Source organism: Brassica napus, chromosome C9 (genome assembly GCF_020379485.1).
Source record: "Brassica napus cultivar Da-Ae chromosome C9, Da-Ae, whole genome shotgun sequence".
Classification (NCBI taxonomy): Eukaryota; Viridiplantae; Streptophyta; class Magnoliopsida; order Brassicales; family Brassicaceae; genus Brassica; species Brassica napus.
In genome coordinates, this window is record NC_063452.1 from 64,870,388 (window position 1) to 64,898,385 (window position 27,998).

General features: G+C 37.9%; 8 protein-coding genes across 32 annotated transcripts; 3 read left to right on the forward strand and 5 right to left on the reverse strand.

The window, feature by feature from the left end:
* Window positions 1-819: 819 nt before the first annotated feature.
* LOC106435863 (sulfoquinovosyl transferase SQD2) lies at window positions 820-4,056 on the reverse strand. Its single transcript, XM_013876792.3, has 12 exons — window positions 3,472-4,056; window positions 3,230-3,296; window positions 3,043-3,113; window positions 2,822-2,939; window positions 2,651-2,724; window positions 2,490-2,545; window positions 2,305-2,388; window positions 2,127-2,214; window positions 1,958-2,035; window positions 1,808-1,864; window positions 1,493-1,709; window positions 820-1,300 (listed from the first exon to the last, which is right to left on the reverse strand). The coding sequence occupies exons 1-12, from the start codon at window positions 3,807-3,809 to the stop codon at window positions 1,028-1,030; spliced, it is 1,521 nt and encodes a 506-aa protein (XP_013732246.2). The 5' UTR covers window positions 3,810-4,056; the 3' UTR covers window positions 820-1,027.
* A 1,458-nt stretch (window positions 4,057-5,514) lies between these two features.
* Window positions 5,515-9,326, reverse strand: LOC106435879 (putative tRNA (cytidine(32)/guanosine(34)-2'-O)-methyltransferase). Of its 23 annotated transcripts, none has more exons than XR_007328563.1 (11): window positions 8,779-9,307; window positions 8,575-8,624; window positions 8,398-8,506; window positions 8,222-8,282; window positions 8,082-8,134; window positions 7,914-8,006; window positions 7,756-7,819; window positions 7,516-7,623; window positions 7,026-7,250; window positions 6,179-6,227; window positions 5,515-6,102 (listed from the first exon to the last, which is right to left on the reverse strand). XR_007328563.1 is itself a non-coding variant. In XM_013876813.3 (11 exons), the coding sequence occupies exons 2-11, from the start codon at window positions 9,022-9,024 to the stop codon at window positions 7,027-7,029; spliced, it is 933 nt and encodes a 310-aa protein (XP_013732267.2). In that variant the 5' UTR covers window positions 9,025-9,026; window positions 9,109-9,305; the 3' UTR covers window positions 6,765-7,026. The 23 variants fall into 23 exon arrangements, 17 of the variants coding, with proteins under 17 accessions (XP_022568858.2, XP_013732267.2, XP_013732268.2 ...); XR_001287045.3 differs by having other exon boundaries at window positions 5,515-6,118; XR_007328562.1 differs by having other exon boundaries at window positions 6,179-6,310.
* Window positions 5,803-6,458, forward strand: BNACNNG03880D (josephin-like protein). Its single transcript, XM_013876820.3, has one exon. It carries the CDS (start codon window positions 5,803-5,805, stop codon window positions 6,229-6,231), a length of 429 nt encoding a protein of 142 aa, XP_013732274.2. The 3' UTR covers window positions 6,232-6,458.
* A 2,664-nt stretch (window positions 9,327-11,990) lies between the features above and the next one.
* LOC106435878 (auxin transporter-like protein 1) lies at window positions 11,991-16,010 on the forward strand. Of its 2 annotated transcripts, none has more exons than XM_013876806.3 (9): window positions 11,991-12,249; window positions 12,385-12,601; window positions 13,024-13,212; window positions 13,309-13,421; window positions 13,533-13,716; window positions 13,816-13,913; window positions 14,461-14,668; window positions 14,957-15,214; window positions 15,660-16,010. In XM_013876806.3, exons 2-9 carry the CDS (start codon window positions 12,398-12,400, stop codon window positions 15,891-15,893), a joined length of 1,488 nt encoding a protein of 495 aa, XP_013732260.2. In that variant the 5' UTR covers window positions 11,991-12,249; window positions 12,385-12,397; the 3' UTR covers window positions 15,894-16,010. The 2 variants fall into 2 exon arrangements, with proteins under 2 accessions (XP_013732260.2, XP_013732261.2); XM_013876807.3 differs by having other exon boundaries at window positions 12,011-12,249; window positions 12,395-12,601.
* A 1,116-nt stretch (window positions 16,011-17,126) lies between these two features.
* On the reverse strand, window positions 17,127-19,001 carry LOC106435158 (lactosylceramide 4-alpha-galactosyltransferase). The gene has a single exon (XM_013876008.3). It carries the CDS (start codon window positions 18,407-18,409, stop codon window positions 17,174-17,176), a length of 1,236 nt encoding a protein of 411 aa, XP_013731462.2. The 5' UTR covers window positions 18,410-19,001; the 3' UTR covers window positions 17,127-17,173.
* Window positions 19,002-19,409: 408 nt separating this feature from the next.
* LOC106435872 (UPF0098 protein CT_736) lies at window positions 19,410-20,593 on the reverse strand. Its single transcript, XM_013876799.3, has 3 exons — window positions 20,430-20,593; window positions 20,027-20,321; window positions 19,410-19,814 (listed from the first exon to the last, which is right to left on the reverse strand). The coding sequence occupies exons 1-3, from the start codon at window positions 20,546-20,548 to the stop codon at window positions 19,740-19,742; spliced, it is 489 nt and encodes a 162-aa protein (XP_013732253.1). The 5' UTR covers window positions 20,549-20,593; the 3' UTR covers window positions 19,410-19,739.
* Window positions 20,594-20,873: 280 nt separating this feature from the next.
* Window positions 20,874-23,889, forward strand: LOC106435153 (transcription factor bHLH140). 2 transcript variants are annotated; one of them, XM_048768435.1, is made up of 6 exons: window positions 20,874-21,025; window positions 21,103-21,215; window positions 21,431-22,290; window positions 22,365-22,932; window positions 23,013-23,183; window positions 23,280-23,889. In XM_048768435.1, the coding sequence occupies exons 1-6, from the start codon at window positions 20,911-20,913 to the stop codon at window positions 23,601-23,603; spliced, it is 2,151 nt and encodes a 716-aa protein (XP_048624392.1). In that variant the 5' UTR covers window positions 20,874-20,910; the 3' UTR covers window positions 23,604-23,889. The 2 variants fall into 2 exon arrangements, with proteins under 2 accessions (XP_048624392.1, XP_048624393.1); XM_048768436.1 differs by having other exon boundaries at window positions 20,877-21,025; window positions 21,106-21,215.
* Window positions 23,890-25,733: 1,844 nt separating this feature from the next.
* LOC125592871 (pyruvate decarboxylase 1-like) lies at window positions 25,734-27,998 on the reverse strand. Its single transcript, XM_048768437.1, has 4 exons — window positions 27,388-27,998; window positions 27,150-27,313; window positions 26,400-27,050; window positions 25,734-26,327 (listed from the first exon to the last, which is right to left on the reverse strand). The coding sequence occupies exons 1-4, from the start codon at window positions 27,919-27,921 to the stop codon at window positions 25,850-25,852; spliced, it is 1,827 nt and encodes a 608-aa protein (XP_048624394.1). The 5' UTR covers window positions 27,922-27,998; the 3' UTR covers window positions 25,734-25,849.

The following is a 27,998-nucleotide window of genomic DNA, read 5'->3' on the forward strand; positions in this document are numbered from 1 at the left end:
GTCGTGCAAAACATAGTGGTTATATATATGTAAATGAAAAATAAATAATTCATAAGAAAAGCATATGCAAATTTTGAGCAGAAAATAAGAGGAAATTATGAAAATAAAAAAATATATTCAAATACAGAAGAATACTATATATAATGAATGTATTGCTGATCACTAAAAAAGTATCTGACTAGTGGGAAGTTCGTAGGATGCTACTAAATCCGAATTCCATTAACTTTCTCGAAGACTATGGATGGTAATGTACATGCATCACTTGGAACATCAAAATGCTATGGATCAAATATTAAGTTTTAATGTACAACATTATTCATAAAAATAAGCGATCAATTTTACCTCATCACGTGATCAAGATACATTTATCTAAACAACTGGTAGATCTCAATTTTTAGAAACCAATATATAAAATTAGCTTTAATAATTAGTAACGCATAAATAGAGTAACGAGATTCTTACTATATATGTATGTTATCCATTTAAATCACAACCAAATGAAGGGACTATGTATGTTGTTTTTAGAACTCCACTGGTAGCCGTGGCGGACCGTCCCGTCTGCTTTATCTGCCTCTAGGAAATGCAGACGGTGCTTCGATCACGATGGGAAGCTCGCCGAGATTCCAACCTATGCTTGTAAACTTGTACACTTTGCAACAAAAGGCCCAAAGGCTTTAGTGTAATAAATGGGCTCTTGACAGATCAGTTGCTTATTGCCTCTTACATCTAATCTTACTCGTGTTAGTGGTAATCGTTGAACCAATACTATATATATGCACTACTTGTATTTAGTCCGAGCCTTGCAAGAGAAACATAACATAACACAAGTTGCTAATCATTTTTATACATAACAAAAGAAATAGTAGTAATGATTTAACACATTAAAAACACAGTCGGTGACTTGACGAAACTAGAACCCGAAAGGCCAAAGTCCAAAACCACATTAGACATAGACACATATCTTACAACATAAAGCTTCCCAAAAACACATAACAAGCCAGCTCTGATTACTTACTTATTCTAGGCGTTAACTTGCGGAGGGCACAGGAAAGAGTCGTTTAACCAACCAATTGAGTGGTCCCAAAACCTGAGCTTTCTTCTTCCTCCAGAACCAGATAGCTGCACTGTACTGTTCATTGCGTATCTTGGTCGTTGCTGCTCTCCAATCATACTTCTCCGTTTCTTCTCTTGCCGCTTTTCCTATGATGTCTCTTGTTTCACTGTCGTTCAATAAACTTCTCACCTTTGTCACGCAGTCTTCCACATCTCCAGGGCTGAACAGAAACCCCGTTTTCCCCTCCTAAAAATAACATCAGATATCATAAACATCACCTAAAGTAATCCTACTTTGGTCGGTCCATAAGAACAATCAATGCAAGAACATGATTTTTAGACACAAGACACTTGGCACCAACTGGATGTATATATATCATATTTTTAATCGACTTCCAAACCATGTTCTTAAATTTAGTGATTCAGATAAGTCACTGACCTGATCTTCAGGGATGATATCAGGGATTCCACCAGCCCGAGCCGCAACAACAGGAAGTCCAGAAGCCATTGCCTCAAGAACCACAAGGCCAAGCGTCTCCGACTCTGATGGCATCACAAACACATCTCCGCTTGCGTAAGCTTGTGAGAGTTCCTCCCCTTGTAACATTCCCGTGAACACCGCTGGCATTCCGGCAAACAGCTTCTCAAGATCCTCTCTTTTTTTAAAAAAAAAGAAAACACCACATAGATTTTTAAAATTCACAATGCTGTCTAAACCTCTTTTTAGAAAGCAATATGGCCAAGAGACTAGTACCTGTATGGTCCATCTCCAATGAAAGCAATCCGAGCTTCAGGCAATTTGTCCATTACACTGTATTACATTCAGTTTTTTGACACACTATCACTACCACCACCACCTAAAAGGAGGAGTGAGTCCAGTGTAAAGCTACATAAGAAATCTAACCTTTTTAGAAGCTCCAAACTCTTTTCTACGCCAATACGACCTACATGGATGACTAGAGGCTTTTCTGGTTCACCGTTACTATTAAATCATAAAGCATTGAAGATTAGCACAAGGAAAGAATTTATATTCTTAATCCATATAAAAGAAAAAGCAGATCATATTTTCTTGCCTTAGTCTTATACGCATTTCTTGAGAGCGGAAACAGGGATTGAAGCTTTCTGAATCAACACCCTTATTCCAAAGTCGAAGTTGATTAGCTTCAACATGTAATAAACAGGAAGTTAGTTTTCAACAATCACAGAATGTTTTGTATAAATATTGTAGTGTTTTAATCTGAATTCATTCACCTGCGGTTGCACCAGCTGCAATAAGATCTTTGCCAATGGCAGCGGAAGGAACTAATGTAAGATCAGCCGCTCGGTGAAGAAATCCTGATAAAAAAAATAAAAAAAAAAGCCTCTTATTCAATTTTTACTTACTTGACAATACCACAGAACAAAATTGAGAAAAACAAAGAGTGAGTTTTACATACTTATCACTGACCACATTGGTTGGACCAACCAACTAAAAGTGTATCTTGGAATGTATCTGCACATGAACACAAGCTTAATCTTGAGAAACATGTCGTCGTTATTTAACGAATTATTATAAACCAATAAATATTCGATGACAATTAAGCTTGAGGGAGCTTACACAGGGACGTGTGTGTGATAAGACATTACAATAGGTACAGATAGTATTTTTGCTATAGCCAGAGCACCAAAAACCTGAAATTTTTTTTTAAAAATAAATGGGGAATTCTCTCAACTTCACTGTTTTGCTAAATGCTGCTATAGTGATGCGAGTTCAAAGAGACTTGTTTACCATAATCCCAGGAGAAGAAGCGTGAATGATGTCAGGCTTAAAGCGAGCAATTTCGGAGATAATTCGAGGACTAAGCGCAAGGGAGAGGGGAACCTTTTGGTACCAAGGGCAAGGGAAGCTGCAGATCAAAGAAGAATTAGCTATATATAATATTTTACCAAATGGAGTGTAACATCTATCCATTGAGTTAGCTATGTAGCTAAGTGTTGATAGATAGTTACCTTTTTGAGCCAATGACTTTAGCTCCATAAAACTCTTCGGGAACGCCTTCATGTGTCGTAACAACAATAACCTATGAAGCCAAAAACAGTTTTTTAATCAGATTGACAAAGAAAAAAGAGAGCATCTTTCACTTTTCAGTTAAGTAATAGTTGGGAATGAAGAAATAGAATCAGAAAAAGAAGAAACCTCGTCTCCCATTTCACGAAGATACCTAATGAAGTTCTGGAATCTGTTTTTGTAACCTGAGACATAGCTGCACAGTTAAGACAGAGATTACTTTTTTTTTTGGTTAATTAAACGACAAATGAGACATGTTATGATCACTAAAAATTTCAGAATCAAAAACCCAGTACGATCACAGAGACATTTCGTCGAACACAAAGCAGGCAAAGACATTTCGTCTGTATAAAAACAAAAGGGAAGCTTACGCAAAGGGGGAAGGCTCGACAAAGAGAGCAATACGCCTGGGCTTGGAGTAGGACTCGGGATCGAGAAGGGGAGCCTCGTCTCCATCCCCACTAACTTGAGTGACAGACTTCATATCCCTCGACCCAGACGAAGTAGAAACCACCCCGAAGAAAGTTTTAGATTGCTTGCGAACCAAGCTAATGGGTAATCTCCGTGGAGACGAAACACCGATGGAAACAGGGGAGTTAACAAAAGAACACCTTGTGGTTGCAGAGGAAGAACAACAACAAGTGTGTTTGGTCGTGCTAGGAAGAAAGGGAGGAGATGTTACAGAGAGAGAAGAAAAAGAAAGGTTCATGGTTTTATTTTTTGACAAATGATCCCTTGATGATGGTTTTGGTTATGGTAATAAAAATAAAAACAGGGCAACGTCAGAATGCAAAAGATGATTAGAGATAAAATTGTTTTTTTCTTTGTGTGGGGAGGGGAGAAGGAATCTGATGAATAAGAAGGGATATCCGCTTTGTGAAGCAGAGGCATCATTTCAAACGTTTCTCGGCATATGCTTTTGCTTCTACTTCGTCTCTACATCCAACCCACCCACACTCTCTCTCTCTATCTTATTCTTTTTACAGTGATTTTTTTGTAGTATATCTTTAAAATCGAATTTTATTTAATCATCTTGTACTAGTATTAGTATTATGAACCTTTATGTGGTTAAACAAAACTGTAATCTTCATAACACTGACTCATGTGGTGGTGCCTATACTGCTAGTATTACTGAAGATAAACTGAACAACACAAAACACCAAACTTTATTTGACATTCTCAATTCATACACGAAATGTTTAAACGATGATGACTATTTTTATACTAGTTTATTACGATCCCAATAACGTTCTGTTCAAGACAAACATTTGACTTCTTTTTATTATTTTGTCCCACTGTGTGTTCATTACCTATATATCAAATCATCAAGTCTGGCACCCTAATTACGTCGTTGGATTCTCTAATTACCTGTACATTGCAAATAACATCATCAACTCTAATCAATACGCCAATGACATATTTCTTTTATATATTATTCCCTAAAATGAGAAAAATAAGCAAAATAAAAGGGACAAAGCTTCTTCATATATGGTATCGAAAATTTATTCCATTGAATATTCCCCTTCGTGTTCCATTTTTTAATATACAAACTACTTGGCTCCCATATACTTGTTGAATATCCAACCTCAAAAATTACACATCTTTTTTTATTTCTCAATTACCAATAATTTATGGATTTTCGGTTTAAATACTTCTATTCTATTAAAACATGAACATAACCTATTGATATAAGTGCGGTCTAACTATTTTAATATAATTATTAAAAAAAATTATTAATTATTTAAGAGAAATATTATATAAGAAAATGCTAATATAATAAAAATACAAATATAAAAATTAAATTTCTAAAAAAATATAAAACAAAAAATATATTCATCTTTTTAAGGACAAGTTTCAACATTTTTTTATGGCATATATTGGATTATCTTGTGAGTGTTTTCAAGCAGAGAATCTTGTTAATTGATTAAAAACCCATATGGGTTAACAGGCCCATATTATTGTTAATGAACTCAGCTATGAACTATAACTTTTTGTTCTATTGGCCCATCTTGGAAAAAAGTAATCAGTCTTTCGTGCCCAAAGATGATTTAGAATTTGCAACAACAAAAAAAAAAATATGACTTGGGTTACATAAAGATTAGTTACTATGAATTTTTTTTTAAATATGAAAGAAATGAAATATCACAAGTTACTAAAAAAGATATTGTAAATAATTTTACTATACATCAAGAATTATTTGAAATAATATATGAGAGGGAAACAGTAGTCTGACAACAATGGGTAGGACCCCTAATATATCACCTAAAAAAAGGCAAAGCTGACAAGAAGAGAATCAATCTGATTTCTGCTTTTGTCTCCTATTTTAAATTTATCAATACATATGTAACGACGTATCTTCTTATTACTTTGGACTAAATTTTTGTATTAAACAAACCATGTACATCGTCTTCATAAAAACTCCACAAGCTAATGTTTTTTGTTTTGTTAAAAAAAAACAAATACATTAGTTTATATATATACAAACTAAACACAGCTAGATCATGAACCATCTATATTTATAAAGAAACTTTTCACATTTATTTTCATATATAAACCCTGCATTTTCATCTGACTTTGTATTTCTCCCCACCACCATAATTCTTCAAGACGTACACTTCTCCCCCATAAATACTCTTCAAAACGTCTCACGTCTCCATTTGGTATTCTCTCTCTCGCTCCCTACAGAGTGCAGGCACAAGAATATGTCTCGAATAGGATCCAAAAGAGTAAGCTTTAGTCCGGACCCTGAAGGAGGGAACGAGGAACCGATCATCTATCCAACACACAACGGTCGTCGGAGGGTCGTCAGCGACGGAGTTTTCAGTTTCAGCGTCAGGAGTTCGCCAAGAGCGAGGAGATTACTCCGGCGTATTGGAGCCGGAGTCGCCAAAACGTTGCGTTTTATGTCACTGGGAAGGAAGACTAGTAGTAACACCAAATCCACGCAGTCTACTTCTACTTCTTCTTCGTCTTTGTCTTGTTCCTCTTCATCGTCGATTTATCTGGTGAAGTCAAAGTCTGTAAACGAGTCAGAGTCTCACCGTGCAGAAGCTATTGAGGACTGCATCGAGTTCTTACACTCTTCTTCGTCTCTGTCGAGATCAAACTCCATCTCTGCCTGGTCTTGCTAAAATATGTGTGACCCACACAACTCAGGTTCCGGTCGATTCAAAAGCTCCAAACAAATTTTGTGATGTAAAAGAGTTGAAACTGCATAGATCAGTTGATTATATCTCCTTTTCTTTTTTAGAGTTAATGACTCATTTAGATAGTTACTACAGATTCGTTATAATTCCTCAATCTTTTTCTTAAGTTTTCTTGCAGACAATAAGCCACTTCATGGCTTTATTTCGACAGAATATTAAAATCGTACGGTAACTAATAAAGACATTTTAAGCAAAATAATAATAATAATAATAATTACGACACATTTGTTTACACTTTCGTGTTTTTTACAAGTGTTCACAACTATGGTCAGATTTATTTTTCTAATAAGTTGTACAGCTTTCGAATTTTAATGAACCATTGATCGTTGAATTTCAAAAGTATAAGATTACGTTCAAACGAAGAATTTTCGTTATTATGCAGAAGGAAGAACTCTTACCATAAGTTAAAAGAAAGACAAAAACAAAGTGGGGTCGAAAAATCACAGGAGGACCATATGAAACAGAGAAAGCTTCCTTCTTTATTGACCCAATATTTTGTCTTCATAACAAAAGGTTAATAAATAAATAACAAATATTTTTAATTTAAAATTCCCAATTAGATAATAAAGTATATTAAATCTTTTTCTAAAAAAGATATATAAACTCATCATAACAAAATATTAAGGGTTTCAGGAACTGTAGCAGCAGGGGACACATTAACTAAAGCCTCTTTTAAAGAATCCAATGAAAAGCTTTTTCATAGTTTATATTTTTATTACCTCATGCGTCTCGGATGCTTTGTGCTGAAGCTTTCTTGAGCTCTAAAGCTCGTTTGTAAGGTGGTGCGATCGGAGGCTGAACCGGGTCCAAACTCTGGTATGACGATCCATCTGCTTCTTTTGGGAGTGGGTAAGACCGGTCTGAGTCATAACCGGTTAAGTCACCACATGCCAAGAATGGAATATAAACTTTGTTGGGTCCTTCAAGCCAACCACTACTGCAATCTGCAAAGAGTACCAAGAATATCTCTCAAGTAACATTAACCCCAAAAAAAAAGACTCTTCTCTTGTTGAAGGTGACGTAACAGGAAAGTAGACTTCTTTGTCTTGCCCAAAGTGTTAAATTCACATGAAGAGAGCATTTTTTTTAGGTGGGAGTTTGGTTGAGAAAGAGTAAACTGAAAGAGTATTACTCAACAATACACAATGTTAGTTGTGTCTAACTTGAAGAGAAGATGAAGTTAAAAAAGAGTTTTTTATTTTTTATTACCGAGATGGCTTCCACCTGAAGGGCTGCCCACTTTCTCCAAGAGACGATGCAGATCTCTTGGGTGAAATACTTCTGGTGGAGAGTAATTTTCGCAGACTGCAAAAGCCTCTATATAAGAAAAAAAAACAAAAATGTAGAAATGCAATCAACATTTTACATCTTTGATGATGATTAACCTTAAAGTGTAAGCAGATAATACTTGCACATATGAAAGTTAATACTCTTTCTTTTTTAATATACCTATGCTAGAATTGCGGCTGCTTTTCGGTTTTGCAAAGGTTACAGTTGGGAAAAACAACTTGAGCTACACATATATAAATAAAAGCAAAATAACTGGAGTATATCTCAGTAAAGAAAGTAACAGATGATGATATTCTGATAAGAGCAAAAAAACTAACCTGAGAATACAAGAGACTTGTATCTTTTCCGCGGAATATCTTCGCAATGAATTTCCCACCTTCTCTAAGAACATGTGTTACAATTGTTAAGCCCTGATGAAAACAAAATCAAAAAGAGTTTTCTTTTGTTGTTCTTTGAAACACATGCTTTACAAGTTAGAAACTTACAGCTAGTATGAGCTGGGACTGGACAAATTCATCCATGTCATGCAAACCGGTAACTACACCCCCAAATTTCGCAAGAAGTTAATTTTGATAGAGCATAATGTCTTTAAAAAAAAAGTGAACTGTGAAACAAAACGTTATACCATCTGGAGCACCATCACAAACAACCAAGTCTGCTTTGCTACCGTCAAAGTGTCTAATAACCTTTGAGAAAAAAACAAATAAGAAAAGAAAAAGAAAGAGGGTAAGCTATAGAAACAAACACAAAATGAACTTGGAGCATAACGTATAAATACAAGAGAGAGAGAAGAAAAATCACGAGTTGGGCAGTACGAGCATTAGTAATGTCCCCTTGAACCTGGATGACACCTTCGATTGGAGACATAGGCTGCAAATCTATGGCCACTATAAGAGGAACATCTCCTTCTCTGTCAACAAGGCGTGATTTTTCAAAAATGAGCAGAATTAAAAAAAAAAAAAAAACAATGAAGCTTACTTTGACTCAGCTGAGGACTTTGCTGGAAGATACAATTGACGACTCAAAACCTACAAAACGAGGTTGACTAATAGTAATTAGATTCAGAATAACACCGAGCTAAACTGAGACTGCAACTTACTCTCAACTAGGTAGAGAGACTAGCTAAACAGAGAGAGTCAGAATCATGAGATGATGGGCAATGTGAATAAAGATAAACCGTACCTGACTCCAGCTACCAGGTGCAGCACATAAATCTACAACTCTCTTCACACCTTGGAAAATGTTGAATGCCTCATCAATCTGAAGAAGCTTAAACGCACTTCTCGCACGCCATCCTTCTTCTTTGGCTTTTCTATAGTATATATCCTGCACCACAAAAACAACAAGCGAGCTTGATATTCTTATTATGGCGCCATTGGGGAATATTGAATGAATACATACTCTTTTGTCCCGAGAAGCTTTTCCCATCTCTTCAAAATTATAAGAAAAAATGAGAAATCAGAGATAAGTTAAACCACAAGGAGTTTGTCACATAGGCATTCTATCAAACACCTTATGGGCAACAAAAAAATCACCAGACTTAATCGATATACCCCCGCCTGATTTCCACACGATATACAGGCAGCTTAGTGATATCTGTAGCAGCCAGCAAATTAATAAATTTCAAGCTTAGACCCCAATTGGAAGATACTCTGCTTGAGATAAGACAACAAAAACAGTTGTTGTTTCTCGTGTTTTATGCCCCTGCCAATTTCGAAGAAAAACACCAAACAGAGCTCCAATAATGTTAAATAGGCCTGAGCCCATGTATTATTCTAGACTAGTAAGTACTATAATAAGTAAAACATGTCCGTGCGTAAATTCAAATGGTCGGCCCATGAATATTCTGACTTTTAAGTTCCATCTTTTTTAATCCTACCATTTTTTTTTCATAATTGTAATCAAATCATCTGATTTGAAATATATGTATTTCATTTCAAAAAACAAACTAATAGCAGTGGATTCCTAACTCATCCCAAGAGCATTGGGTTCCAATCTTGTTAAGGAAAATCACATCCATCGATTGATTTCATTTCCTGATGTCACTCTTGTAATGCGCACTGTTAAAAACTGTCGTTAACTCCTCATCTAATGGAAAATATTCAACTATAAATTGGAAACTAAAAATGTCTTCTTGCAGAAATAAAATAATATAAAGAAAAATATTTTAAAACTCATTTTAACTATTTTTTTTTGCATAATATTCAAATGGGGGAGAACTCTTTTAAGTTAAAAGCGAAACTAACATGCTACAACAAAGAGAATGTACGAGAATACTTAAAACAAGATGATTTTGAGCAGGTCATCTTAAAACCTGGAGAATTCGACGTATTCAAATGATAATTAGATACATGATCTCGAAACTTAATTATATACGGTTCAAAATATTGGTTAAACATTAGTATTATAAGTTTTGGAGTCAGCATGCAAAAACTAATTGGAAGTAATAATGAAGAAATAGATCCTTTCAACGAATTCATATGCCAACAATACGAATGGTCGGTTGATCTAATGTAATGGTCTCACTTCACACAACTCTATATCCATCCCTAATACGTTTGTCTTGTCTCCCACCCACTTTTTATGTCAATTTCTTCTACAGTACTATTTTCCTTCTCTTTAAAATAAAAAAAAAATTATCGTCTCAATTATTGAAATACGTGAGTTTTATATTTTTACCAAAAAAAAAAGAAGAAGTGAGTTTTATATCTTACAAATATGAAAAGATTATAATATAAACATGTGAATGCAAAACAGAACCACCGTCCGATATATAACAAAATGCTAGTTATGACAGTATCAAGAATATCTTACAAGTAATATATTTCGAGACGATTGCTAGCGAGTTTTTTTTTTCATTCCATACAGTGTTATGATATTGATAGACACTAATCTTGGTATGTAGAATCTCTGGTGGGTTGAGTTGAGTTGAAGAATCAAATCAGAGGGGGTACAGCTGGAAGAAAAAACTGCTTCTTCTAGTCTCTATTCACTTTCTTGAAAAGACCCGAAGGCATCAAAGTCCCATTACTTTGATACTTCTTCAACTTCTGTGTTGCCAAAACGCACTAATAAAAGCCCCCCCAAAAAAAACAAACAAAGCATTTTCCATTCTCTTCGTGTAATTATGGTTCATAGAATGATTCTACATGACATAAGATCGTACCAATGACGACATGGGGGTGTTTCCAAACTCTAAACCGATCTGACGAAATGGTTTGGAAAGATGATTGCGATTCAGAGAGAACAAAAGGAGGCACGCGTAGAGGGACGTGAACGGGGCAGGTGGGGTTCAAGGGCTTGATGGCGCGCGTGGGCTTTTGCTTTAAACTCGTGAGAAGTTTCATCCCTACAACTACAACGAATGAATGGCTCGGCTCAAGCTGACACTATGTAACACTGCCACTCTCACTCTCATCTTTCCCCAAATTTTACAGTTTTCATTAAGGGGAATAAGAAGAATATCTTTATATAAAAATATAATGCGGTGTGTTACTTAAATAACAAATATGTAATATAAATCGAATTAATCATTTAGATTTATGTTATGTGTTAGTATATAATTAACCAGAATAATAGCGACGATATGAAACTATTAATCAATATATTTTCATACTGATCAAAATATCATTTTCTAATTTTTAGTAGTAAAACTAAAATCTTTATAAAACTGGTTACCCAATTTGATTTTTATATAAAATGTTAAATTCATATAGGATCAAGTCCAAAATGCGCTGTTTGGCGATGAAGTACAAGGACTGAAGTCAAATCTTGTAGAGACCAATCGCTTGTACTTTAGTTAGAATCTGGTTTTGGTTCGTGTGGTCTAAGTAGGGGTCAAGAGACGGGTTTTCTCGGATCGTGGGAGGAACTCGTGTCATTGGAGTGAAAAATACACCGATGAATAGATTGGGTAATGTAGGATCCCGCTCAATGTTCGTAGGCATTACTAGATCTCATCGGTTGTATATTGGGTTTAAAATCTCTTGAAATTATAATTTTGAATTAACATTTAGATAATGAAAAGTTGACGTTGAGCCAAAAAAAATGTTAAATTCACATATAAAAAGCACTTCATTTAACTTAGATAGTGTACAATCTCTTTTTCTCATCAAGTACGATTTACACATTGATCGATTTAAAAAACAAAAACAAAAAGCATTGTGTAATTCCATAGTACTTCAGCATATTCCCAAAGAGAAAAACCATAGACGTTTAAACAAATTTATTTTCAAACCATGTAGAGACAGAGAGAGAGAGAGTTTACACAATTAAACCGGAGAAGGTTTTTAATTGTCGTATACTAGTCCACATGGTAGAATCGTATGAAAAGCAGCAGGTAAAAAGAGAAGAAAAAGCTTCCCCTGCTTTTATTCTCTCTCTCATCTGAGCATACTTAAAACGAAGGCGGCCGCATTAAGACAGCATTTTAATTAGGCTTCGCTATTACACTGCTCTCCTCCTACTTACTCACTCACCATTGTTTCTTTTCTTTTTCTTTTATTATAAATAACTCACGCACCGTTGTTACATAAACAAAGCTCTTCATTCTCTCTCTATCTTTTTTTTGGGGTCAAATCTCTCTCTCTCTCTCTTGCTCGTTTTAATTACACTCTGCTTAGTTTGCTTTCAAGATTTGAGACTGAGACAGAGGTATTAAACAGTCTTCATGTTCTTCTCAGGCATAAAGGAAAACGATTATATATTTTCAAATCAAGAAATTAACAAATAAACTTTTCATTTTTCTGTTGGTTTTCTGCATAATAGTTTGATTCGTTAACCTTACAGAAATCGACAGATAATGTCGGGTGAGAAGCAAGCGGAGGAGGCAATAGTGGTCTCAGGCGTCAGCGAGGCGGGGGATGACGGAGCCGGTGGAAAAGTGGAAGATTCAACTGCAGAGGATATAAACAGCGGCGATGCCAGTGATGGATTTAGCATGAAGAGTTTTCTCTGGCATGGCGGGTCCGCTTGGGACGCCTGGTTCAGCTGTGCCTCCAATCAAGTAATGATACATATATACTTTGGTTAATTATTTGAATGATTTTTACAAAAGCAGTACAAAAAAAAGTTACCTTTTATCATAATAACCAAAACAAAGTTTTTTCTTCTTTTTACTAAGCTTACTTTTTGTTGTTTATTTTTAAGGATTTCTTTTAAAAAGGAAAACATTCTTGAAATGAAAAACATTCACCGTAATCTTACTACTAACGTATAGTATTAAGAACGATCTCGTTCACTGTTAACTATGACAAATACACTAATATAGTTTAATGAATAGTCAGACTTCCACTTTCTTACAAATTATTGTATCGGGTCAATGTCCATTGAAAGTAAATACAAGCGCATATTTGTTTTTACGTTATATTCCGAGAGAATCGAATCGAATTCTCATAAGAGTTATTTAATAAAAAATGATTACTGCAGGTGGCACAGGTGCTGTTGACACTGCCGTATTCGTTCTCGCAGCTGGGGATGTTATCAGGAATATTGCTACAAATATTCTATGGACTAATGGGATCTTGGACTGCTTACCTCATCAGTGTTCTTTACGTCGAGTATCGAGCCCGAATGGAGAAACAAGAGGCCAAATCATTCAAAAACCACGTTATTCAGGTAAATATAATTCTAGGTTAAGATTTTATAACTCATATATACTGAACTTAATTGATGTTTTTTTTGGTGTGTGTGAATAAATATGTAAAATGGAAGTGGTTTGAAGTGCTTGATGGGCTGCTGGGTCCGTACTGGAAAGTAGCGGGGCTCGCATTTAATTGCACCTTCTTGTTATTCGGATCAGTCATCCAGCTCATCGCTTGTGCTAGGTTCTTTTCCCTTTTTTTCCCAATCTCTTTATTATATAATTTAACGGAATTTTCCATGCTAGAATAATGTTATAAGTATTTAGATTTATGTCATGTCTTGGTGTGTTGCAGCAATATATATTACATAAACGATAGACTGGACAAGAGGACTTGGACGTATATATTTGGTGCTTGTTGTGCCACGACCGTCTTCATACCATCTTTCCACAATTACCGTATTTGGTCTTTCCTCGGTCTTGCCATGACCACTTACACTGCTTGGTACCTCACCATCGCCGCATTTCTCCATGGCCAAGTATGTCACAATCAAATAGGTTTTCAGTTTGACATGAAAGCAATCAATTGTGGTTTCAATAATACCGTTCTCTCATTGTTATTGTGATTTAATTTATAGGCTGAGGGTGTGACACATTCTGGTCCGACCAAACTTGTGCTGTACTTTACCGGAGCTACCAACATCCTCTATACATTTGGTGGACACGCTGTGACTGTGTAAGTCCTTTTTTCAGTTTATTGTATATTTCGCAACCATCAAAGAACAAAAAATAATCAGGTAGATGGATTCGCAACAGTAAATTCTATAATTCATTTCTGATTAAGTAAACTAAGTTAAAATCTATTTTGCATATCCAACATTTGTTTTGCTGAAAGTACTGAGAATCTTATAGTTTTAATTAAAAAGAGGGCAGTTTCTCTGAAGAGTGTTTCTTTCTTTTTAGTTTACTCTTCTCTTTTAACTTGTATATATGCAGCTTTTGCCGGTTACTTTAGATTCTGTCCGAACTGCACAAACAGACAAAATCATTATTAAGCAATATACAAAGAAAAATACCTTTTTGGCACACTAGGTTTTTTTCCACGACCTTTTCTAACTTTTTTTGTTTGTTTACTCACGATATATACATATTTTAGAGTACGTAACATAACCTTACTGGTCGGACCGGACCGCAATCTCTGGTTGGACCAAGAGATCCAACGGCAGTGACTTTTGTGCTCTTCCTTTTTCAATTTATTTATAAATATAAATTATAAATAACAGGGAAATAATGCATGCGATGTGGAAACCAAGGAAGTTTAAGAGCATATACCTGATGGCGACACTGTACGTCTTCACGTTAACGCTTCCGTCAGCCTCCGCCGTCTATTGGGCTTTCGGCGACCAGCTTCTCAACCACTCAAATGCTTTCTCTCTCCTCCCTAAAACGCGTTTCCGTGATGCCGCCGTCATCCTCATGCTCATCCATCAGGTTCCTATCTAACTTAATATGTCTCCCAATAATTCCACTGTATATTAATTGTTGGTCCAGTTCCATGCCATTATTTTATACCATACCCGTGCATACTAGGGACCTTATCCTCTTTCGCGATGAACATTTAATACTGAAAGGAATGTTTAGGTTATGTCATGTTAATAATCGGTTATTTGTTTTAACGTCCAACCAAATGAATACTAAATTGATTACAAATTTATAACATAAGTGGAAATGTTTCTGATGAGATTTTTTTTTCTTTTCTCTTTTTGGATTTATATACAGTTTATAACATTTGGATTTGCGTGTACACCGTTATACTTCGTATGGGAAAAAGCAATAGGAATGCACCACACTAAAAGCATATGTCTAAGAGCGATCGTGAGGCTGCCGGTGGTGGTTCCTATATGGTTTCTAGCCATCATTTTCCCTTTTTTTGGTCCCATAAACTCCGCGGTTGGAGCTCTACTCGTTAGCTTCACCGTCTACATCATCCCTGCCTTAGCCCATATGCTCACCTACCGCACCGCCTCTGCCCGTCGGGTACTAGCTATATTCCTCTCTTGGTCAGATTAATCTACCCCTGTATATATGATAGATATATGAACCCAACGAAAGAAATATACTATTTATTTGATTACATAGTAGTTTCGAAGATAAATTACCACAAACATAACATAGGGGAGAGAGAGAAACTGAAAAAGAACGTAGGTTATACAGATGAGCTGGCTTATGCTTTTTGCATTTAATCCAAAATCAATGAGGTATGTAGGTCCAGTATCGTATATAATGTGGCCGTTATTACCACTTGACTAGTACGATAGATTGTTTAATACACACAGCACATTCTAGTAATCTTTTGACAAACAAAAGAAACATATGTATTTTCGTAGATATATATAACTATAATAGAAGTAGATTAGTTGACGGGATGATATACGTACAATGTATTGATTATTTCTTATTCGTTACGTTAACGACGTGGCAGAATGCGGCGGAGAAGCCGCCGTTCTTTTTGCCAAGCTGGAGCGGAGTTTATGTGATAAACGCATTTGTGGTGGTTTGGGTGCTAGTTCTGGGGTTCGGGTTTGGAGGATGGGCAAGCATGACCAACTTCATCAGGCAAATTGACACTTTTGGCCTCTTTGCCAAGTGCTATCAATGCAAGTCGCCGATTCCTCCTCCTCCTACTCCGGCCACCGGTAATCACCACCGCCGTTAGTGAAGTATGAAAGTGTGATTTTCTTCAGTTTTCTTTTTTTTTTCCTATGTATGAAAGAAACGTACGTATATCAGCGAATTAACAATGTTATATATATTTGAAATTTGGTTAACATCACACGTGATCTTCAGGTTTATGACGAACTTATTTCCAAACTAGTAAAAAACAACTGGATGCTGACAAAGCTGGTTATCATTTATTTAATCATTCATTCAGCCCATCCGTCAAATTTTTGAATCCAAGGACGACAATGATTAAAAGATAACTTTATTATTTCCTCCCAAAATCTACAAAATAAAATATCTTTATTCTCAGAAAAAATTGTCTTCATAACAAACGTACGTATGATGCAATCAACCTGGTGTAGAGTAGTCCTGGGCATATTGGCCGTAATCCAAAACCGAACCGGAATCGGACCGAAAATTACATAACATTTCTTATATTTCTAAACCCAAAAAGCTGAAACCGAATCGATAACGAACTGAATATTTTGAATATATTAAGAATATTAATTTTTAAAAAAATTTAATATATAGAAAATATAATTTATAAATAAAAATATCAAAAAAACCCGAACTATATATACGGATTATCTGAATATTTTTTTTTGGTTTTTCCAGGTTTAACTCAGATTTCTGGATTTTTTCAGTTTTAGACTTTAAACCCGAACCAAACACGAATTATTTATAATCCGATTTCACTTCGAGTTTTATTAAAAAAAATAGAAATCTTGACCCGAACCCGACATTACCCGAACCAAACTAACCCAAAAAAATTCCGGTTTCTAAATACTCTAATCCGAATAATCCGAAGAACATAAACCAAACCGACCTTAAACCGAAAAAATGCCCGACACTCGTGCAGAGTTCGTGTAAAATAGTCGTATTTCGCAAGAAAACAATAAGCAATGACTATAGAGGTCCTTTTGATAAGGCCCAATATAGACCCAAGTTACTAGGCTTAATGGAAGAAGCCGACTGATAACATTGAATCTTTGGACCACAGTGTTGAGGCCTATTGAATCCTTAGGCCAACATTATCGGTTAGTCCCTTAAGGGTTCCTAAGGAGGGGGAGAGGCCACAAAACATCAGGACCGAGGAAAAAAGAAGAGAAAAAGTCCCTAAATAAGGGACAAATGAGGTGAGTCCCTGTGAGTCCTTGTACTATTCATTTGGGGACTTTCATTTGGGGACCTATTGATAATGTTGCCCTTACAATACAGCAAGCTTATAAACAGTGCAACTGAACTCTGAACAAATACAATTATACAAACAAAAGACTATGATGATGATGCAGAACCGATTTGACAGATTATACAATGGTCTGATACTAATCTCCACATGGCACTCCCTTGTTCGATTTCAAACTTTCTGCTAAATTTATTCCAAAGATGCAACCCATAGCTTCTCCTCTGCATCTGAAGAAGCTTGACCTTGACCCATTTCGACTCTTTCTCCGTCTTTGGCACCTTGAAGAACTTCTCTATCTCTAGCCAGTTCACTGGATAGAACGCAGAAGGTCGCATGACGGTGAAGTTGTTGTACTCCTCCTCCACTGCTGCTCTAGTCGCCACTCGAGAAACCAGGTACGGTCCGTTGTATCCCCATACGTTTCCATTGAAAGTTCGAGCGAATTCCTCGATGAATTTGAGCAAGAGAGGATGGTTCTTGTCGAATATTAGCACCGCGTTGTTCAATCTCGTCCAGTTTGTGAAGGAAGGGTCAAGCGTCTGAGCTCCAATAATGTTGTTAAGCCCTTTGAAGCTTTTGAGAAGGATCATGTCGGTGTCTAAGTAAACACCTCCGTATTTGTACAAGTAGGCAAGCCTCATGAGGTTTGACAGATTCTGAGCCAATGATATCTTTCCCGGATCTCTTTTCCCGCTTCTTATTTCTTCTAGCCACTTTTCTCCGGTGGTTCCTTTGAGTAGAAAAGGCAGATCCGGCGTGACTGCAACAACTTTGTAACCACGATCAAGAAACGGCTTCAAGGTTGTATAACCTTGAGGAGAATCCATGGTTGCTGATAGGATCATCAAGCAACCATGAGGATGAGACTTGAAGACACTTTCAATAGCTAAGACCTCTCTCTTTCCGAACAAATCAGCTGGTGATATCCATGTCATGACGAAGTTGACTTCGCATCCAGAATCTCCGACAAACTCATTGGCCTTCCTTTGAAACTTGTCAGACAAGTTATCTCCACTGAACATCTCGATAAGTACTAGGATCTTTTTGTTTACAGTAGTGATGTTAGGGTTAGGAGAAGTCATCACCACTTTCTTGCTTTTACTTTCGTCCTCGGAGCTCAGAGGTAAGTGTGGCTGTGGAATCACTCTCTTGATCTCTATCTTCACCTCTGAGAAATCCCTCTGCGGCTGCATCGAGAAATTAGACATTAGAACCAACGTGGTAACCGCGATCAGAGTTATAAAGCTGAACGCAAACGCGGTGAAAAGTGATGATTGGTTTAGTCGTCTGTGATCAATCACTCTCTTCTCGATATCATGATCCATGAGGAACGCAAAACTAAGTTGGAAACAAGAAGATATAAAAGAAAAACTTTAGACAGATGAGAAGGAAACCATTACTATTGTATTAGTTTCATTTCTTGTTTTAGCTTTGGGGGTTTTGAAAAATAAACAACTCAATGTAGACTTTATGGTCTTTAAACTTTCTGTTGAATATTATACTAGCGCGGTCTGTAAAATACTTCCAAAGAGAGACGATAAGGCGTGCTATTGGATCATATATATATATCGTTGTCAATTGTAACAATTTTCTCATGATTTTTATTTTAATACCACTAACGATTTATATATATTTCTCCATAGTAATTCAACTTATTTTATATATATGTTTCTTTCAAATTTTAGTTCTATTTTTTGTTTTGGTTTATCATCCAAAGCTTTTCAACAATCAGTTTTCTTATGTTAGGGTAAAACTTTATTGCGTTTTAGGTCAACTTTCTCTGCTTATATTATTGTATAATATGATATTTCTTATAAAACTGAATATAAATTCTAATATTTTTTATTGGTTGTTGCAAAAAATGATTCGCGGAAAAGGAAACTTAGAGACATTGTCAATGTATTTAAGTTTTTTTTTTATTTTGTAATACTAATAATTAATTAATTAAACAATGTTTGTTGGATTTAAATATTTTTCCCGTACGAATAGTATTCATGGTTGACTAAAATTTTGATATTTCATGATTTTATGTGCAATACCGACGAAATCATGTAAATGAGAGGTAAAAATCTCCAATAGACAGACGTGTCAATTGATTTTGTCTTGATCTTTCAGATTGGTCTACCTATGAATCAATTATTGTACACAACACGTATGTATTTTATTGATGGTATATACCGACATTATTCATGGTGATTGGTTCTATTTGTTTATATTTTAAAAAATGAAACTTAATTGGTGCATGCATAATCACAACTTGTCAAGGCAAGGTATATGTAAGCAATATGACCATGATATTTGAAAGCATAGTAAGAGAAAAAATTATGAACAAATTATCACATTATTTAAACCTCAATACTGTTGAATTAATGTTGATTGATAGTACTAGCTCAACAACAATAACAACAAGACTCGCCACTTTGGTCGTTTAGCATTTATTTCATTTTACCATTTTTTTGACATAACTTTGTTTAGCCGTCTATCTAACCGATACTAACTTTTTTATATTTTTTTCTCACTGCTCTACCCAGTTGAACAAATAGCCCTGATTTCTTCTCAACACTTCGGTTGTTTATATTTATTCGTCAAAGTGTACATTCGAGTCATTAGGAAGTCGCAACACAACACACAAGTACATCGAGACTTCGAATGTATTCAAGCAAAACATGTGAAAACCGCCTCTCCGAGCACAATCCCATCAACAGCATCCAGCAATCTCTCTTTTGTCACCTGAGTGAGTCACCACATTCAAAACAAACTTCTAATAATGTTACAACATATGCTGCTTAAACTAACCTATATATTTAAAACAAAATATATACTAATTAATCCCTTTTTTATAAGTCCCATATATATTCTTTGTTCTTTTTTAGAATTCAGCAATACCTCCTCCTGAGTTGAACTTTACTAATAACTCGGGAAGATAGTTTTTCGCATATTACCGTGTGCCCAAGATTGGGTTTATCGTTGAGAGCAAAGAGCTTGAACTGGAAACGATGACCGTGACTAGGCATGAGAGGCCCACGCCATCCCGGGATCTTGTGATCGTTATTCCCTTCTCGAATACCAGCAACCTGCTCATCGTTGCCAGAAAATCCTTCCGGCAGACCTTTCATGTCCGGCGGAATGTCGACAACCACCCACACAGTCCACGGCACGAGAGGTCCACTAGGATCAGGAGCATCTATGTCCTCAACCACCAAGGCCAGCGACTTGGTACCTTGGGGAACGTTGTACCTCCACAATATTTACATTTACTTTATTCAATCCTTGGTGTCCAACATATCGCATTAATATTGAATTTTGTTGATAACCCAAAAGTAATTACCATAGAAAAAAAATTACCATTCAAGAGGAGGAGAGATATTCTTCTTCACACCTTGACCTCCCTTTGTATATTTTCTCGGCAGCTTCCCTTCGTTGTCTATCGTCGGCGACACAAGTCTGAATTCCTCACTCGACATTTTTCTCCTTAATTTTTTGTGTGTGTGTTAATTGCAAATGCACCTACGTACCGTGTTTAATTACTGATTTGTATGGTTCTCGACGTGAACAATTATGGCGACACGTGGATGACACGTGACGCCTTTGGGTGTCTGGAAGGGAGGAGGTTAACACTCTGATGTCTTTGAGACATGACTTGTGGCATAACCCCATATCGGGCATTTCATAATCAGTTAATGAGCAAGCTGCCATTTCGAAATATCTTACTATTCAAGTGAACATCAGAGCGTTCTTTATGTATAATGGATAACAACACGTCGTTTTGACAGTGTGAAGACGCTTCGTATTTCAAATACACGCGCGCCACACGACACGCACTAAGATGTTCATTCCTCTGCTGCGAATAGACTTGATAGAAAATCGGAAAAAGAGAGAGAGAGAGACGAGTTCTCCGATCAACAACGCCAGCAAAATGGAGATGGAAACAGAAGTCTCTGGTATTTGAAACCTCGCCACTCTTGCTTAAACTGTGTGTTTTCAAGTTATATTGTGTTCTGATGAGCGATAATGGCAGCAGAGAAGAAGGAGAAAGTGGTGCTTCTGGTTGGTCCGCCAGGAAGCGGCAAATCGGCGTTCTGTGAGTCCGTAATGAAATCATCTCACCGCCCTTGGTCTCGCATCTGTCAGGTCTTTCTCCCTTCACTCTCTATCATACTGCGCACAACCTGACTGATGAAATTCCTCAATGAGACCAAGTACCTCTGTGTCTTTACTACTAGCTGAGCAAGGCTATGCGTGAAGCAAATCTTTAGAATTAGAGCTTGGTGCTTGCTTTTCTTAAATAAATAAATAAATAAATCTGAGAAGATTGGTCTTGGTTTAGATTTCATCTCTCATTTCAGGACATTATTAACAATGGCAAAGCTGGAAGCAAAGCTCAGTGCCTAAAGATGGCTATAGAATCCCTCAAGGAAGGGAAGAGCGTCTTTATTGACAGATGCAATCTTGACAGGGAACAGCGCTCCGAGTTTATTAAGCTCGGTGGTCCCCATGTTGAAGTCCATGCACTGGTTCTCGAACTTTCTGCTCAGGTTTGTATATCTAGATCAGTCAAAAGAAGTGGCCATGAGGGTAATCTACAAGGCGGAAGAGCTGCAGCTGTTGTGAACAAGATGCTTCGGAGTAAGGAACTTCCCAAACTGAATGAAGGGTTTTCTCGGATTCTGTTTTGTTACAACGACGCAGATGTTGAGACTGCTGTTAAAACATACACCATGCTTGGTCCAATGGATACTCTTCCTTCCGGCTCTTTTGGCCTAAAGAATCCTGACACCAAAAGCCAACCGGGTATTATGAACTTCTTTAAGAAAGTCAGTGCGGTTCCTGCTGCTTCATCTTCTTCTAATGAAGCTACAACTCCCAAAGCTAATGATAAGATAGAAATTGTCAGAGTTTCCCCAGCTAAGCTTGTTGTACCTACATTGGCATTCCCTTCAATTTCGACTGCAGATTTCCAGTTTGATCTTGACAAGGCATCTGACATCATTGTCGAGACAGCAGAGGCATTCCTGCCAAAACTCGGGTCTGCACGGCTTGTCCTGGTTGACTTGAGCCATGGGTCGAAGATTCTGTCTTTGGTCAAGGCTAAGGCTTCTCGGAAGAACATTGATTCCGGAAGGTTTTTCACATTTGTTGGAGACATAACTAAGCTTCATTCCCAAGGCGGTCTGCACTGCAATGTTATAGCTAATGCTGCTAACTGGTAAGCTACTTCCTTTATTTTCTTGCTATTCAGTAAAAACGCTTTCTAACCAGGTAAATGTATCTGTTTACTAGGCGGCTTAAATCTGGAGGTGGAGGCGTGAATGCGGCGATATTCAAAGCTGCTGGTTCAGATCTCGAGGCTGCCACAAGAGCACGAGCAAACACTCTTCTACCCGGAAAAGCCGTGGTAGTTCCTCTTCCTTCTACTTGCCCGCTACATAACGCTGAAGGAATTACGCATGTGATACATGTCCTAGGACCAAACATGAATCCGAACAGACCAGACTGCCTTAACAACGACTACACCAAGGGCTGCAAAATTCTCCGGGAGGCGTACACATCTCTCTTTGAAGGTTTTTTGTCGACAGTACAGGATCAATCAAAGTTGCCTAAACGAAACAATCAAGCAACTGTGTCAGATTCTGGTGAGGAAGATTCCGAGAGGAACAAAAAGTACAAGGGGACCATAGCTAGTAATATAAAATCTGGGTCTGTGGATGACAGTGGAAAGAAGACGAGTAAAGGATGGAGCTCATGGGCATTGGCACTCCACATCATCGCGATGCACCCAGAGAAACACCTGAATATCGTGCTAGAATCTTCAGACCACATTGTTGTGATAAACGACCAATACCCAAAGGTAAAAGTGTTTATAAGAGTACCTTTCTTTCTTATGAGACAGATTAATTAAAAAAAGGGATATTTGTAAATGGATATTAGGCGCGGAAACACGTGCTAGTACTGGCGAGGGAGGAGAGTGTAGATGGGCTTGAAGACGTTGGCAGAGAAAATATTCAACTTCTTGAGGAAATGCAAAATGTTGGTTTGAAATGGGTTCAGAGATTCCAGGACGAGGATCCTTCTCTTATCTTCCGCCTTGGTTATCACTCGGTACTTCCTTCCTTCCTTTTGCATTCAGTTTTAGATTTTCATATCTGCTGCATTTTTGATGATATTATTTTGAGTTATGTCTCTTTTCACACACAGGTTCCTTCAATGCGACAGCTACATCTACACGTCATAAGCCAAGACTTTGAATCCGATCACTTGAAGAACAAGAAACACTGGAACTCTTTCACAACCTCCTTCTTCCGTGACTCGTTGGATGTGCTTGAAGAGGTCAAAAGCCAAGGCAAGGCCAATGTGGAGAGTGAAGCTGTTTTGAGAGGTGAGTTGCGTTGCAATCGGTGTAGAAGCGCACACCCGACTATCCCCAGACTCAAATCGCATATCAGAACCTGTCCTTCTCCCTTTCCTCACCATTTACTCCAAACCAGTCGTCTTTTGGCTCGACCAGACTCTTCAAATTAATCCACCGGTTAGATTTATATTTTTGTGGTTTTAAGAATTTTAGAAACTAGTCAAGTGTCGTATGTAATTTTAGTGGATCGTTAATAGGGCTGGGCATTCGGGACCAATAGGGTTTTGGGGGTTTTGGTTCGGGTTCAATCGGCTTTTGGATTTATGAATTTTAGTCCCATTCAGATATTTGAAAGTTCGTTTTGGATTCGATTTATGTTTTGTTAGGTTTGGTTCATGTTTAGCAACATTTTCAAAAGCCAGTTGAATCTAATATATTATCGGGTTTCAATCTTAACAGGGTTTTTGTTTCTAAAATATTTCTATGTATTTAGTTAAACCAAAAGAAAACTAATAAAAATCCAGTGAAGCAAATATCAAAATAAATAAAAACTGAAATGAAAAATTTTCTTGATTCTTTTTGGTTATAATGCAATTTTTGACAAGCGAAACTAGAGAGTAAACAACGATGGATTCAGAGACCAAAACTCAAAAATATGTAAACTTTAACCAACCTGAACACAAATAAATAATTTAAACTTTGACCGACCTGGAATAATTATTCCCTACATTCCAGAAAGTAAGATTTTTTAGATTTTTTTTTAGTTTCACAAAGATAGATTTTCTATATTATTAAGATATTTTTTTTATGCTTTTGAAAAACATTAATTGAGAATATTTGAATTGATTAAATTTTATTGGTGAAAAATTATTGGAAAGTGTATAACAAAGTAAAAAATAAATTAAATTATAAACATTTATTAATTTATTACTTTTGGGAACAGAGTATTTATTTGGATTGATTTGGACTTTATATGGTAGAGAACACAATTATCGAGATCAGAAAGGAATTTATTAGTACTAATCGGAAGAAACTACATAAAAGGTTCCAAAAGCAAATTAAAACCAAGAGTTGAAAAAAAAAAGAGAGTTCGCCCTAGAGCTCTCAGACACGAGTATCGAAACTCGATTGCAGCCGCCGTCTCTCGACGCTGGTGAGTCTTCTGGCCGCCGGCGTCGGGTCCTCCGTTTTAGATCTTCTCATCTTTCTCGTTTCCGTTTCGTTTCCACCGTTTACGTTAGCCCTCCGACCTGGGTCTCTGTCTCTGTCAACATCTCTGCTCACGCCAAGTTTTCTCCCCGTAGAAAGCTTGTCCTTGTGAGTCGCAGATCTTGGCTGTCTCATTACAGATCTGGTTCCACCGGATCTGACTTTTCATGGGGGATTCCCCAACCCGTCGAGATTCTCGCCGGTTTCAGTTCCCGTTTTCCATCACCGTCATCGTGCTGCTATGCTCACCTCCCCCTCGACGAATACCCACCCCTTGTTGGGGTTGAAGCCATTCATCCTCTCCAAGTTGAGCCTCACAAGCCAGATCCGCCGCCATCTCCGCACCAAAATAGGAAAAATAGGAAAAGCTTTAGCTATCTTCCTACGCTGTGTCTCATCTCTCCATCTGTTGGTCTGAGGCCTGAGCCGATGACTCACCACTCACCAAATGTATCCCATCCAGTCACCCATCGCTGCACTTCAACCGCTGTACTGTCATCTTTCCGAAGAGGTCAGGTTTCTTATCTCCTTGGGGTCTTTACCAAAACAGATGTGCAAATATGGTCTTATCTCTCTTGTGGGAAGAGTTTATTATTCACTCATTTGCCGGTGGATTCATCGAGTTCGACTTCATCATCACTAGCAGCCTTCTCCTTGGAGAAGCAAACCACTACCTCCTTGTTAAGGAGTGTTTCCCTTCCAAACATTAAATGGAAGTGTCCATCCATATCTATATCCGTTTTGCTATCTTGCTTAGCGGTTCGTTTGGGGCCTGAAGATGCAACGGGTTTCGTTTCGGCGATTCTCCGAGGTGTAGATTGGATGTTAACGTCACTTGTGACTATTTCTCAGCTTTCCGGTCGTGAAGGGGTCGTGAAGGTTTTATCGACGCATTTGAGCTTGGTCTTGAATTCGCTGTCATCTTCTCATGAAGAACTATCCTACTTATCTGCTTTTGTGATTGTAGTTTATCATTTTAATCAAAGAGGATGGTTTATTACCTCTGTTTATTGTAACCGAACGAGTTGAGATTGAATGAAAGTATATTGTGTTCAAAAAAAAAAAAAAAACCAAGAGTTGAAAAGTAATAAAAAGAGAAGGGATGTAAAGCAGAGTAACAATGAGCAAACAAACTCATGAAGTTGGTAAGAAAAGATTAAGATGCGTGAGTCTCACTCAAAAGATTCGTTCCTTTTGATTATCTTCCTTACTGAGGGTTGTGGGGACGGCCATTAGCAGCAGCAACGCGTGAGCCCCACTCAAGCAACTCTTTGCTCGTATCATCTTTGTGAAGAATCACTTCAATGAAACAAAGGGAATCCTTCTTCTCCAATGTCGCAGTCGTAATCGCTTCCACCAACTCCTCCTCGTATCTCACCTTTGCGGTCCAGCATTTGCCTTCACCGTTATGAATGGCATCGACGAGACCAGTGTAGTTCCAGTTCTTGATCACGTTGTATGGACCGTCATGAATCTCCACTTCAATGGTGTAGCCACCGTTGTTAATCAGGAATATGATTGTTTTCTGACCGTTGCGCAGCATTGTGGATACGTCTTGAGCCGTCACTTGGAAACTCCCATCTCCGATGAAAGCCAACACTCGCTTCTCCGGCACAGCCTGTGCGTATCCCAGAGTCGCACCGACAGACCACCCGATGGATCCATATTGCATCTGAAACTCATACCTAGAAAATGAAGAACGTGAGATTGAGAGTTATGGTTAAATTCTAGTAGAGAAGGGTAAAAGAGAGACGTACCCACATCCTTGAGGAAGCTTTAGTTTCTGGCAGTTAAACCAAGAATCACCGGTTTCAGCAATGACAGCGGTTTCACTAGAGAGCATCTTCTGAACGTGTTGGAACATTGTGTTGACTCTCAAAGGCTCTCTTGCTTTGCAAGCAATTGGCTTACCCTGAGGGACAAAGATCCTGCGGTAATTCTCATAAGCCGTCTCGTTACGCTTCACCCTCTTGGCCAGTTCAGTGAAGAACTCGCTCATCAGGACGCAACCGAACGTTTGACCATTAGCAACAGTGACACGGTCAGGATGCACAACGATGGCTTTCTCTTTCTTGAGGAGAAGGGAGTAACCAACAGAGCTGTAGTCGTTGAAGATTGGGCCTGCAAAGATGTAGGCATCAGCAGATTCGACAATCTCAGAGCAGAAAGGAGTGCTCACTGCTCCCCAATAAGTCCCAATGAAGTGAGGATGGTTCTCCGGGACCAGGCCCTTGGCAGATGGCATCACTGCCATGGCGTAGCCAGAAGCGTCTGCAAGGTCAACAAAAGCATCGCTAGCTTTGGCTACACGTAGCTTGACACCACCAACAATGACCGGCTTCACGGCCTTGTTGAGAAACTCCAACGTTGCTTCAACGGCAGCTTCAAGGCCCATTTTGTTGCTCGATCTGAGACCAAATACATTTAAAAAAAATAAAAAAAAAGGAAATATTGATTCACAAAGGAGGAGGAGATGGTGGATGAAAAAGGGTGGTTAGGTTACTGACCTAGGAGTAAGGGAAAAAGGGACAGGATCACGGATGAAAGTAGGATGAGGAGTAGCAGCTAAGTTGCAGCTGATGCTGATGTAAACAGGCTTGCTTTCTTTAAGAGCTGTTGAGATGGCCTTGTCGATCTGTTCATGAGCATCTTCCAAATTGTTCACCACCGCCTAGCAAGCAACACAACAACATATTAAAATTAAAATATAGATCTGATAGTCTGATAGAATGTAAATAAAATTACTTGGTAGCAAGTAACGGTCTGGAAACAGCGAAGCTCTTGGGTGAAATCAGGTAAACCGATGGTGTGGTGGAGAATGCGGTTGGTCCCAAAATCGTTGGAGTTAGGGCCTCCCACTATACATATAACCGGCAGATTCTCGCTGTAGGCTCCTGCGATAGCGTTCAATACGCTCAGTCCCCCTACCGTGAAGGTCACCACGCATGCCCCCACCCCGCGAGATCGAGCGTATCCATCCGCAGCGTAACCCGCGTTGAGCTCGTTGCAGCACCCAATGTTCTTCAGCTCCGGCTCCGCGATCAGGTGGTCCAGCAATGTTAGGTTGAAATCCCCCGGTACTGTGAATATATCCCTCACTCCCGCCTGTACAAGTCGTCTCCCCAAGTGACGCCCTAGTGTCGCTTCCGATGACCCCACCGAGATCCCTGAGGCTGGAACTGTGTCTTCTATGCTTGCGACGGTGCCGTTTGTTGGACTACACACGTCGCCATTCTTCGGCTTGCACGCATCATCGATCGATCCGATTTTGGTGTCCATTGAAAGGGTTATTTGGTTTAATGAATGAATAATAGTGTCAAGTTTGTTTGGTTCTGTGAGTGTAGTGAAATGGAACG